Source organism: Puma concolor, chromosome A1, assembly GCF_028749965.1.
Source record: "Puma concolor isolate L17-30 chromosome A1, mPumCon1.1.hap2, whole genome shotgun sequence".
NCBI classification, from domain to species: Eukaryota; Metazoa; Chordata; class Mammalia; order Carnivora; family Felidae; genus Puma; species Puma concolor.
In genome coordinates, this window is record NC_141667.1 from 128,241,896 (window position 1) to 128,254,536 (window position 12,641).

At 53.6% G+C, this 12,641-nt stretch overlaps 1 protein-coding gene across 1 annotated transcript in view; it reads right to left on the reverse strand.

Annotated features, from left to right (window-relative positions):
* TGFBI (transforming growth factor beta induced) overlaps positions 1-12,302 on the reverse strand; it is a 33,388-nt gene extending 21,086 nt beyond the window's left edge. Inside the window, exons 1-2 of the mRNA XM_086703513.1 lie at positions 12,089-12,302; positions 6,845-6,943 (exon numbers count right to left, since the gene is read on the reverse strand). Coding sequence (XP_086559639.1) covers positions 6,845-6,943; positions 12,089-12,222 — 233 coding nt within the window. The 5' untranslated portion in view covers positions 12,223-12,302. The remainder of the gene's footprint in view (positions 1-6,844; positions 6,944-12,088) is intronic.
* Positions 12,303-12,641: the final 339 nt, after the last annotated feature.

Below are 12,641 nucleotides of genomic sequence, written 5' to 3' on the forward strand. Positions count from 1 at the left end.
TTCTCCATTGCTTTTGGCAACATACAGATTGGGGGAAAGCAGACCGATCTGACATGAAGGGGACCCAGGGGCTCTCTCTGATGTGGCCAGAGCCTACCCTCATCAGCATCCTTCCCACCGTGCCTTGCCATGTGGGCTCTCTGCGGCCGCGTCCCACATCAGCTGGACGTGGGTCACCCCCAGCAGAGCTCAGTCCGCCAGCCGAAGGCTTTTTCCTGATTAACTGAGTGTGGCTCTGCCAGGAAGCTCTCTCCTCATCCTCTCACCCTGCTGGTCTCCCCCAACTCCCGCTGCCACAGTCTGGCATCCTTGGCACTCCCTAGGTGCGCAGGCACGGGCCATGCCCCTCACCCCCAGCCTGACAGCCTCCTGGGCCGAGACACTGCCTCGGCTGGCAACTTCTCTACTCCCAACCCTACCCCACAATACCAGTTCTTCCCAGGACAGGTCCGTGTGGCCCCAGAGAAGCAGAGGGCAGCTGGAAGTTGCAGACTGAGAAGACAGCCCACCGAGCTCCTGGATGAGCAGTGTCTGTCGTCAGCCCAGCGTGCGTCCTCCTTGGGCTCTGGCCCCGGGGAGAACACACGTGGGAAGATGTGCTGGGGACCCTCACAGGCTCGTGCAGCTGATGCCGTCTCTCCAAGATGAACACAGGAAAGACGGACACTGTGGGGGCTTCCATCTGCATCTCCCTAGTTTCTTGGCCTCCCTGTGCAGGGAGGACCATCTACTGGTCTCTGAATCAAATCTCATCAGCGAAAGCTGTTCTCAAGAGAGGCTCCTGGCTTTTCCTTGACCTAACACAGTCCAGTAAGTAAAGACCTGAGATCAGAAAAAGAATATCCTCTAGGACCGTGAGACACTAATATTCTCCTTCCAGCTTCCCTGGTCAGAAGAACAATTTGAGGAAGAAGGTGAGGAAAGGTGCCCAATTTAGAGGGGCATTTAAAGGAGGAAGGCAAAGGCAGCATCGGTCCAAGGTCTAAGAATAGAGACAGTTGGGAGGCTCTCTGCCATTCCCCTCCAGAGTTACTCATGATCAGATAGACAGAAGCATTGGTACTTCTCTCCCCAAAGTCATTTTCCGAGCAGTTAATATAATAAGTTAAAACAATCACTCTCTCCAAGTGCACTGCACACTTCTGGCCGGCTGTCACGGCTGTGAACATCTAGGGACTAAGCAGACTCTGGAAGTAGGCGGAGCAAGGAATGCAGACCGAGACAGAAGGTAAACTGCTCAACGTGTCATGATTTCCAAGCAGAATCACAGAGCAAACACAGCCCGGTATGGTCTAGACATCAGTTGTCCCTCCCCCGCCACCCCCTCCAACAGACTGCCCATGTGGAGTGGTTCCTTTCCTGTCCTCCTGCCTTGGAAACTCAGCTGAGCTTTCTTGAGCCCCCAGTACAAAATCATAATTGTGAGCTCCCCCATGAAAAGGGATTGTTTAACCTACTGTCCACCATCAAAGGCCCCATCACCAACCAGCGTCCAGCTTGGTTCATGAGGAAGACAGCACCTTTAAATTTTTTTTTTAATGTTTGTTTATTTTTGAGAAAGAGAGAGGCACACTGCAAGCAGGGGTAGGGGCAAAAAGAGAGAAGATACAGAATCCAAAGCAAGCTCCAGGCTCCGAGCTGTCAGCACAGAGCCTGACGTGGGGCTCGATTTCACAAACCTTGAGATCAGAACCTGAGCCGAAATCAAGAGTCTGACTCTCAACCAGCTAAGCCACCCAGGTGGCCACTGATCAAATCACATCGTGATAGACGAATCCCCCATCACACATCTATAGCACTTAACAGACAGGGCCTGTATCAGCTACCCATTGTTGCAGTAATAAATAGTCCCACACTTAGTGACTCACAACAACACACATTTATTGTCTTACAATTCTGGATGTTAGAGCCAGAAAGTGGCCTTATGAGGCTAAAACCAAAGGCTGCATTCCTTTTAGACGCTCTAGGGGGGAATATGTCTTTTCCAGCATCTGGAAAAGCTGCATGCACTTCTCGGCTTGTGGTCCCATCACCCGAACCTCACTTTTTTTTTTTTAATGTTTTTTTATTTATTTTTGAGACAGAGAGAGACAGAGCATGAATGGGGGAGGGGCAGAGAGAGAGGGAGACACAGAATCGGAAGCAGGCTCCAGGCTCTAAGCCATCAGCCCAGAGCCTGACGCGGGGCTCGAACTCACGGACCGCGAGATCGTGACCTGGCTGAAGTCGGATGCTCAACCGACTGATACACCCAGGCACCCCGCGAACCTCACTTTTAATTGCACCATCTCCTTCTCTGACTCTGCCCTCCTGCCTCCCTCTTAAAAGGACCCTTACGGTTATACTGAGCTCACCAGATAACCCGGGATAATCTCCCCCTCTCAAGATCCTTCAGTTAATCATGTTGGCAAAGGCTCTCTTTTTCCTGGTCAGGTAACACTGTTATAGGTTCAGGGATTAGGACGTGGACGTCTTTAGGGGGGTGTTATTCACCTACCACAGGACATTACCCCAGATGGTACATGGATTCATGTAAATTCTCACCCAAGCAAAATTCCCTGGCAGCTAACCTGCCTCCTTGGAATTTACAGAGTGGGAGAGAACCTTCAGGAAAACGTATACGGCCAACGTGTCCGGTGAACCCCCGGTGTTTGCTCTACGTCCGATCTCAGTTATTTTGAAGTGGTTTATCCCAGGTGACTACACAAGGAACATCAAACAAGGAAGGAAGTGCCGCTGTGGGCCCGGGGACAGCCTTGCATCCTTGGACCATCCTCTTCTTTTTTCCTCATGGGACCAAGGCTGTGGGATACAGGACGGGGAGGAACAGGAGGGCTCTTGTTCAGCTTCCCTGCAGATGCCCCTGGGTGCCCTGACAACGTGAGACCTACTGGAAATGGCTCTGCCTGCTGACGGAAAGGCTCGGCCATACCGCCGCTGCCTTGGGTGCTGCAGCCTTAACACAGTGCTGAAGAAGTATTCATACTTCAGCCCCTGGGCAAAGCAACGCTGCTCCCAGAGAAAGGGGTGTGCCCCGCCAGCTCATCTTGGCTTCGCGGAACCGGCTGCTGAGCTCGTGAGATGTGTTACTCACAAAATAACTTCAAGACTCTTAGAATGGACAGCTACCACTCTTAACTGCCGGCTCCCCTGCCGGCCCTGCCTGTGCCACGTTTATGATGCCTGTGCTCCAACGATGACTGCTACGTCCCCGTGATGTCAACTCTGACCTGACTTGGCCGTTAAGCAGGCCTCCCTCTCCTGGGGCTCGCACAAAGGAGGCCTGTTGAGAGGCGGCGAGGTTTCCTGACCACCGTTTCCTGCAGCATTGCTCAAGCTGCTGCATATAAAGTTTTTACAGTGACTGATCAGACCGGGCCTGAAATCAGGGAATGGGATGCCGTCTCCCCCCAAACCCTCTTTGCTTGATTAGCTATTGTATCGTGCTGGTGCTCTTTAGGACCTGAAATAAAAGCTCATGTGAATTTCCAAGTAATAAAATTCACTCAAGTCGCTAAATAGGGGCCCACTGGTAACCACTTCCTGTAATAAAATCCATATGGCAGGCTAGACGAACAGCACCAAAGACTCAGGTTCTTCTCTTTTTGGAAATGCAGCAAAACCTCCGTCTGACAATGTCCTGTCCTTTGACTGGAGGACAGTGTGTGGCCAGTCCCCTTCCTTCCTCCATGGAGTTGGAATCCAGGGCCTCCAAGCATCCAACAAGTGGCTTCAGGGTCCTGGGTCTCTGTGTGACTGGACACTGCAAAGTCTTCACCCCGAGGCCCTGGGTTTAGTGCCACTTGTCTGCTTTCAAATTTAAACTCTTCCTCCAGACTTGGGCCCCTTGGTGACCTGGGCTGCCTCCTTCCCCGAGACGCTTGGCTTCCTTTCACCCCAACACACACCTCTGCTCCAGCCTCTTCCCTAAAAATTCTCACTGCCCAAGTCGGCCCCATGCTGAGACAGTCCTCTCTGCTCCAACCACAACTATGTTCCCCATTTCCCACTCTCGTCTTCACCCAAACAAATGCACCAAGGGACCCATTTTGGCTGGAGGGACCCCTTGTCAGCTCCAGCCAACACAGCCCTCTGCCCCTCCCTTTGTGGCCACGTCTGGCACTGAATTCCTGGGGGTCAGATGGTAGCTCTCTCTCGGGTTTCGGTCCATGTACACATGTGAACCACAAGGCTGCTCCTTCTCAGTCTCTGAGAATGGGGACGCGTTCTACTGCCTCCCCTTTCCCTGCCTGAGGCCTCTGGACCTCTTCCAGGTCAGCTCCTCCGATGTTGCATGTGATGTTCCAGGAAGGGACCCTCTTGTCCCGGATCATGAAGTTTTATATCAACTCATGGTTTCCTATCCTCATTTCCTGTTTTTGAAGTCGCCCAAAGCAAAGGCCACATGGAAGAGTTGAATGCGCACGCAACCCCTTCTGCCTCTGCAGGACCGGGTCAACGGCTGGGGCTGGGCATGGGGCGCCGCGTGACCCCACGCTACACCTCACTTTCCCCCCCACAGCCTAGCCGCCCATTCCCTATCTACCCCAGGCTTCCCCTGTGCTCATTGGCGTAAGGTTGCTGTGCTACCACATCACCACCCTCTTAAAGCCAGACCTTCCCCGAGGGAAGAATGGGCCATCGAGAACATTTGCCAACACACAGCTATGCGGCCTATGCCCTGTCCTGTCACATAGATGAGAAGGGTGTAGGTACTGAGAGCCAATAAGCCAAGGTTATGACTCATCGTTGACAGGGGTATCAGCCAGGAACTGCTGAGGAACGTTACCCAGCTACGGTTAACTGGTCAGGCAAATGCTTCTACACAAGGCTGAACAAAATACCACAGCCAACGCCACTCCGAGGCCAGCTTGACATTACAGGTGGGTCTCATCTTTAGGGAAACCAGGACTAACAAAAGTGTGCAACTCTTGAAACCCAGGGTTCCGAGATGTAGAAGGGCTATTTGCTTGGTACAGGTCTTTGGTCACCTTCCAAGAAGCAATTATGTGCGGCCTACCTCTATGCTTAATTAAGTAATTAATTCACTGTTACATCGAGTAGATAATACACACACATGAGAAAAATCAAACAGTAGTAAAGACTTTTTTGTTGTTTGTGTAACAAACACCATGGAAGGATACCATGGAAGGAGGTATGGTATAGAATTTGCATTAATCTCTTTTTGTCCAAGGCAGCAAACACTGCTGGGTGTTTACTCAACTGAACCCAGGAGGGACGTCCTCTTAGTTCACTCAGCCCTTACCTTTGAGGCTGGGTGTGGTCAAGCGAGAGCCAGCTGTCATGGATCTGCCCTTGACAAGCTCCCAGGAGCTGCCATCTCTCCCCTGCTCTGCCATGAGCCCTAATTTCTCCTGATTCATACCAGGATTGATAATTGCCTAAAGCAGTCAGGGTCACAGGCTGGGATATTTCTTTTCTATGTACATTTTCAGGAAAGAGCATTTTCCCTTCCTTCGCAGGTTATGAAGCCGAAGGAGACGTCTACTCAAAAGCAATGTCCCAAGCAATACATTTAAAATTCCCTAACATGGGAAAGAGTTCAAGAGAGCGGCTTAGAAGCTCTTAATCCTCCTAGTAGGCAGACAAGAGGAAGGTCAGGCCCTCAAAAGTGGCCCAGGAGGTTTCTCATAGCACTTCTTCCTGTCTGTAGCAGAGAGCCAGCTTTGAGATCGGTTGACTGTTGGTACCAAAACAGATTAAGCCTCCCAGGAATTCTGTTAGGACATGCATGCCACCCTGTTTCCACCAGGCAGCACAATTGGGGCGAATGCCACCTCCCTGGATGCTGACAGAGGCACTGAAAAGCCCTGTTGTAACCACACTGGTCCACACCCCATTGGCACTCTCACCACTGTCTGCATGGCCTAGATCTGCAAATAACAGCAGGTAGCATTTACTGAGCATTTACTATATGCAAGGCACCTTATTCAGCCTTAAATGCATTCCTTCATTCAATCCTAATGATGATCCTGTAAGGCAGTCCTTTGTTGTTCCCATTTGACAGATGAGGCAACTGAGGGTTCCAACGGTGAAGCTGCCTGCCCAACTAAGTGGCACAGCCAGCATCTGAAGCAAGGGAGCCTGAGCCTATGTTTTTAACACGTTTGCTGCCTCATAACATGCATGTTTCTAGGCATCCAGTCTTTTGGAGGTGCTTACCTTATGATTGCAGAGCAGGAGTGCTGTGTAAGTTCACCAGTGGGCTCTCTTACCTAGAGACACAGGCCAGTGGCATCTCTACTGACTCTGTACCACTTGGTGAGTATTGAGAAGCATGCCCACACATACATGTACACACACACCATGGTTTATGCTGCTTATAATCCCACAGCAGCCCTGACGAATGTATCCAAGTCTTGTCAGGAGCCTTAAAAATGCAAACCAAAGTTGGCCAGCCTCCTGGGGCACCTGTGTGGCTCAGTCGGCTAAGCATCCGACTTCAGCTCAGGTCACAAACTCGCTGTTCATGGGTTCGAGTCCCATGTCGGGCACTGTGCTGACAGCTCAGAGCCTGGAGCCTGCTTCGAATTCTGGGTTTCCCTCTCTCTCTGTTCCTCCCCTGCTTGCACTGTCATTTTCCCTCTCTCTCTCAAAAATAAAGATTAAAAAAAAAGAATTAAAAAAAAAAAGTTGGCCAGCCTCCTAAAAGCGCCCCTCCCCAGGACACAGCTGTGTGACACGTTTGCACATGCATCTGCGTGACTCCTTAGGCAGCCTAACCTTTCAGAAGGCCGGCCCTGGCCCAGGGGCCCTGCAACTGGCTTACGTGCAGTGTGCCCTCTGAGGTGGCTGGCAGTCTCAAGTGCTTACAGATACTCACGTTGATTTGCCACAGATCTTCCTCTGGTACCACTGCTTACAGTTGGTGAAGTACTTCTTGTTGGTGCCGATGAGCTTCTGCACAGCACACACGTTGGGGCTGAAATAAAAGCAGTGGTGTCAGCAGGGCGGTCGGCACCTCTACCCAACTACCATGTCCTTCCCGCCATGTGGGCCTTCCAGGGTCATTAGAATGTTCTAGAATGCGTTGTTAGAATGTTCTAGAATTGTCATGGGAATGTTTTAGAATGGGTCATTAGAATGTTCTAGATATGGAGAAGGCACAGTCATGTCAGTGTTGGGACCTGCGGGGTGGCTCGGGGGCAGATACTGTCTCCCTTGATTTCGAGCTCCCCTGCAAGTTTCCTACCAAATTAAACCCTGTCAAAGTGTATCTCCCACACTGACATAATTTCATGGAAGTATCCTTCTTTGACATAGGTAGTGGGTCCGTGTAAAAAAAAGCATCTTAACATTTTTAGATCACATTACAGATTGAGAAAGCTAGCTAAGTAGTACGTTTGTGAAGCCAGGCAGCTTTGAGAGAAGCCCCCAGCCCTTCTCTGCACCCCCAAGCCCCCTCTGAGCCACAATGTCCACAGGCTCTACCTGGGCATCCCAGTGCACATAGCCAGCCCCTCTGTCATGAGAGGAGGCCAAAGTCTGAGCCCGGCACCTCCTAGGCAGCTCCACACAGACATGCTCCACATCCCTAAGCCAGGAGCCTGGCTCTGAACACTACTATGCTGGCTGAGGTGAGGACCTCGGTAGGCGACACTCTCCCAATGGACTCTCAGCCATTCACTAGTTAGGCCCCTGCCTGAGTCCACTGTCCCCAGAAAGCCTCCCTCCAGTGTCCCAGGTGACCCTCTCCTGTGCAAATCTACCCCAAAATACGGCCCTTGTTTGATGCTTGGTACCAAACAGAATCCAAAACTGATCAGAGTACATATCTTTCTTCTCTCCAATTACCCCCCCCAAAGACCCTTGAGGGTAGGTGCGCTGCCTTGTTCTCGCTTTTACGTTCTACATGGGGCCCAGCACTGGGTCAGGGTGAAGCAAGAGCTTGGAAATGACCTTGCCGAAGATACTGTTGCTGGGACCACCCACTCGGAGGAGTTCTCGGGAATGCTGGAAAAGCTCAGTGCAACGCCCAGGGTTCTGCTGAGAAGCCCCCCTTCCCAGAGCTGGGGGGGTTTGTTGGTGTGTCTTTTAACCAACGTACGGAGTCGTGACCCAAACCATGCTCAGGCCACGCAGTGGCAGGATCTTCGTTAGGAGCCACAGGGGAAAGGAGTTAGCTGTGGCTGTGTAGCGGGAGACAATTGGGAGGGGGTCTCCCTGACCTGAGGCAGGAAGTTCCTCGGCTGAACCACAAGTCGGAGGAAAACAAAGCGAAGAGACTCAGGGCTTCCACAAAACCTGTGTGTCCTGAGAGATTCAGGTGTCATTTTTATATATCACCTCCTCTGTTACTTTAAAAACGTGCTTAGAGGGGCGCCTGGGTGGCGCAGTCGGTTAAGCGTCCGACTTCAGCCAGGTCACGATCTCGCGGTCCGTGAGTTCGAGCCCCGCGTCAGGCTCTGGGCTGATGGCTCGGAGCCTGGAGCCTGTTTCAAATTCTGTGTCTCCCTCTCTCTCTGCCCCTCCCCCGTTCATGCTCTGTCTCTCTCTGTCCCAAAAATAAATAAATGTTGAAAAAAAAATTAAAAAAAATAAAAATAAAAAAAAAATAAAAACGTGCTTAGCAATCATCAGTTGCTGCCAGGAGGCCATGGGTACTGCAGCAACAGCTACACCTACCATCCCCATCATATCAGTTGCAGGAACGTGGTCAGCTCTCAAAAAGTCAGAATCGGGTTATTAGGTAGGAGGGCGCACTGACCTTTTGCTTCTCTGCCCTCTCTCTTCTACCATATGGAGGTCACTTCTTTGTCCAGCTTGTGGCTTAGGAGGCAAAGGTGCACAGGCCAAGGAGGCACACTAAATATTCGTGAGTCGGCATAAGAAGCAGAGGGCAAGGGAAGTCGGGGGGCGGCAAATCACAGGCTGGCAGGGAGGTAAGCCCGTGTCCCCTGAGTCCTAGCTGGGTCTGACCAGATGCCCACAGCCTCCAGAGGATTCTAACTGAAGCCACCTTGCTCCTCTGTTTGCCGCCTGGGACTCACAGGTTACAGCCGTCCCCAAATAACCCCTGGAGAGTCCCCGCTGGCCACACTCCAGCCCTAGGTACTGTTTATTGCTGTACAACCTCAGAAGTTCTTCTATCTGCCCAAGCAGGAAACAATTACTGTCGATGAATTCCCTGCAACTTTCCGTAGGCGGCTGGCGAATCTTCAGTGAGTCTCTTGTGGATGTGGCTCTAACATTCCTCTGTGGAGTGAGTTTCCACTGCTGCGGCCCCTTTGAGACAGGAGCAGAGGCTGGGGGTGGCTCCCACTCACAGCGGCAGGGGGAGGGGTGGGCTGTATACACAGGAAATCTAGGCTGAAGTTTAATAGAAATGACCTAGCCATTTCTGGGCCCTCTGCCTCCAGCACAACAGTTCTGCTGTTCAACTCGGATTTGAAAATCAAGCACTTCTTGGGGCACCTGGGTGGCTCAGTCGGTTAAGCGTCCGACTTCAGCTTAGGTCACGATCTCCTGGTGTGAGTTCGAGCCCCACATCAGGCTCTGTGCTGACAGCTTGGAGCCTGAAGCCTGCTTCAGATTCTGTCTCCCTCTCGCTCTCTGCCCCTCCCCCACTCCTGCTCTGTCTCTCAAAAATAAATAAACATTAAAAAAAAAAAAAAAAGGGAACTCAAATGCTTCAGGAAATCCAGTCCAGTTTTGGAAGCTGGGAGTCAGAAGTGCAAATGCGTTTCTACTTCTCTGTCCGTATTTCTTTTCCCCTCCCTGTAGCAACATGGATGCAGCTGGGAGTCAAGAGGTGACATCACAGTCTCTACTCTCCAAACAGCTTCCCGTGTTAGGACTAAGTCACTCCATCCCACTAAGCTGCAGTTTCCCCACCTGTAAGATGGGAACATGAACAACAGATCCCCCGCGCTGTGGTGGAGATGGGGGTGTGGGGTGATAAAACGCTGTCCGTGGGCAAGGCACACTTCCTAGTTCTCCTTCACGTCTTGGAGCATGCCGCATTGCCTGAAAAGAGCAGATTTTTCTTCCCTTTCCGCCACTTCTCACTTTGAATGAAGGGTTGGGGCTTGAACAGGGTTACCCATTTTGCACAGGGTGCCACACCTATGTGCAAGGCCAGGCAGTCCCTCTGAATTCTCAGGGACAGTTAGATCACAGGAAATGCAACCGTGCCTGCAAGCGTTTGGTCACAGTTCACCCGCCTGCACACCCACACTTTACTGGGGAGGGTGGGTGTGTGTGACTTCCCAGACCATTCTGCCCATCCCCGATCTCCATAGGCCTTCCTAGAGGCCTTCCTTTGCACCCCCAAGAAGCAAAACAACAGGATTGGCCTGCAGGGGCATGGGGAAGAGGGGTGCAGAGGAAGTTGAGCTAATATCTGAAATCCATTACAAAGAGCACTCGCCTTGTTAAAAAAAAAAAAAAAATTCCTAATTTTCAGTTGGTCATTGTCTCTTCTGAGCTCTGAAGGGAAAGAGCTTCTCTATCGAGATGACTCTTGGTGGAGCCCTGACAACACCTTTGGGGAAGCCTCACTGTGGTGTGCATGGAGATCCCACTCTGGGGGACAGCGCTGCTCGGCATGCTATCGGGACCTTCTCCTGACTTAGTGGCTAACATACAGAAGGAACAGAAACCTCCCACGCAGACTGCGGCACCCAAACAGAACGTGCTTCTTTGGCAAGAAAGGCAAGAGGGGAAAGGTGAGCTGGGCAGAGACAATGAAGATGCCAGTCGCACACTTTTTGACTTTTATGTCTCTTATGATCCCCCTCAACTTTTTGAGCTGCCCCCCTCACCCTTCTGTACACACAGCCACAGTCGAAGGTGATTCTCCCCCTTCCCTAAAGACCCCAGGACATTCTCCCGTGCTCTACTCTTTCCAGGAGGGCACTAAGGCCGCAGCTCACCCTGCCAGTCTGCAGAAATCCCCCTCCCCTCAGCCCTGGGCACCTGAAAGGCCAGGTAAGCCCAAGGCAGAGGGGACTAGGACAACTGCTCTCTGTGGGGGGTAGCCGGCACCCACCCCTGGAGCACTCCTAAGGGTGGGGAGCCAAGGCATAGTGAGGCCTCTGAAGTCACCTGTAGTCACCCCCAACAGTGAGTTTTGACCTGAGTACAGGTCTGCCCAGTCATGTGCCCAGGGCACCACCTGGGTTCGAATGCCAGACCCAGTGGCATGACTCTATCCACGTATGGTTTTACTTACTTGTGAAAAAAGAGTTGGTGCAACGGGACGGGCTGGAAGCTATGGCAAAGCCCGGGTGAGTGTGAAGCAGGATGGTCTAGTCTGGGATGTAGAAATATCACGTGTCCCTGCCTGGGTCTGGGCTGGTGTCTTTACCAGGTCAGACCCTCTGCCTGGGTTTGCCTCCTTCAGCCAACACATCAGTGTCAGTGTCTCAAAGGAATATCTGCGAGGATCATGTGCCACATTTATGATCCCAGTTAATGTTTTAAGGCAGATTCCAGTGTTGGCTCCAGGGCAGGACTAGAGAAAAGGGATGAGTCCTCTCTGGACTCAGTTTCCCAGTCTACACAGCGTGCGTGAGGCCCACGGAATTCTGCTCTTCATCTGGCAGGGGAGGAGGTGCCGCTCGGCCCCTGGGGTGCCTGGTGAGCACTGCCTGGAGCCAGGTGGTGGGCGTGGAGCCTGACCAGGTGAACAGGAGCCCATGGGCTTTGGACGGTGCCACCTTGTGCCCCTCCAGTGCCACATCTGTAGGCGCTCTCTGGACAAGGCCTTGGCTGCACTGGACCATGTGCCCTGCGGGTGGGCTTCCTCTCTGCCCTGGCCACCTTTCCACGGTTATTCTGGGCACGGCCACCAACTCCCCCTTCCCACCCCTGGGAGAGGAAGCTGAAAGCCTCGGTCATCCGGTGCTCTTGTCCTGAGGGCCGGTGTTGCCGCTCAGTTCTCCCACCCCCTCCTCTACGAAGCCCGTGCCACGGGCATGCCCTCCAGGTCCCCCACCTCCTTCCCTCACCCGGTGCAGGGCCGGTCCCTCCGGCCTCCCCGTGCTGCCTGCTCGGCGTTTTTGCGCTCTGTCCCCTGCGCCCCCGGCCCGTCCCGCGGCCACCCCCGGCGCGGCGGCCGGCTTACCCGTGTTGGCGGCCCCGGAGCCGGCTGTGCTGCAGCACCAGCTGGTAGGGCGACTTGGCGGGGCCCGCCAGGGTGGCGGCGGGGCCCAGGGCCAGCGCCAGGGCGAGGGGCAGCAGCCGCACGAGGAGCGCCATGGAGCGAGAGGACGCGGACCTCGGGAAGTGAGAGCGCCGCCGCCGCGGGCCAGGTTAAGTAGGCGGCGAGCGGGAGGGAGCGGCCGCGAGGGGCGGGGAAGCCGGGCGCCCCCGCCTCCGACCCGCCGCCCCCGCTGCGAGGCACCCCCGCAGCCCCAGGCCCGCGCTCCCCGCTGCGCCCTCCCCGGGGCCACGGGTCATCCGGCCGCGCAGCGGGTGTGGGGGGCTGGCAGCGGGGACAGCGGGGCGGGCGGGGCGGTGGTGTGCTGGGTTCCTCACACGTCTCTGTCCTCCAGGCCGCAGCTTGCCCAGCTCCGAGGTCCCTCCCTGGTCTGAGGCTACAAAACTCTGGGGGAGAGGGGTGACTGACGGGCACCGCTGATGCCCACCGCACTCCCATCACACTCGGCCTCTGCATT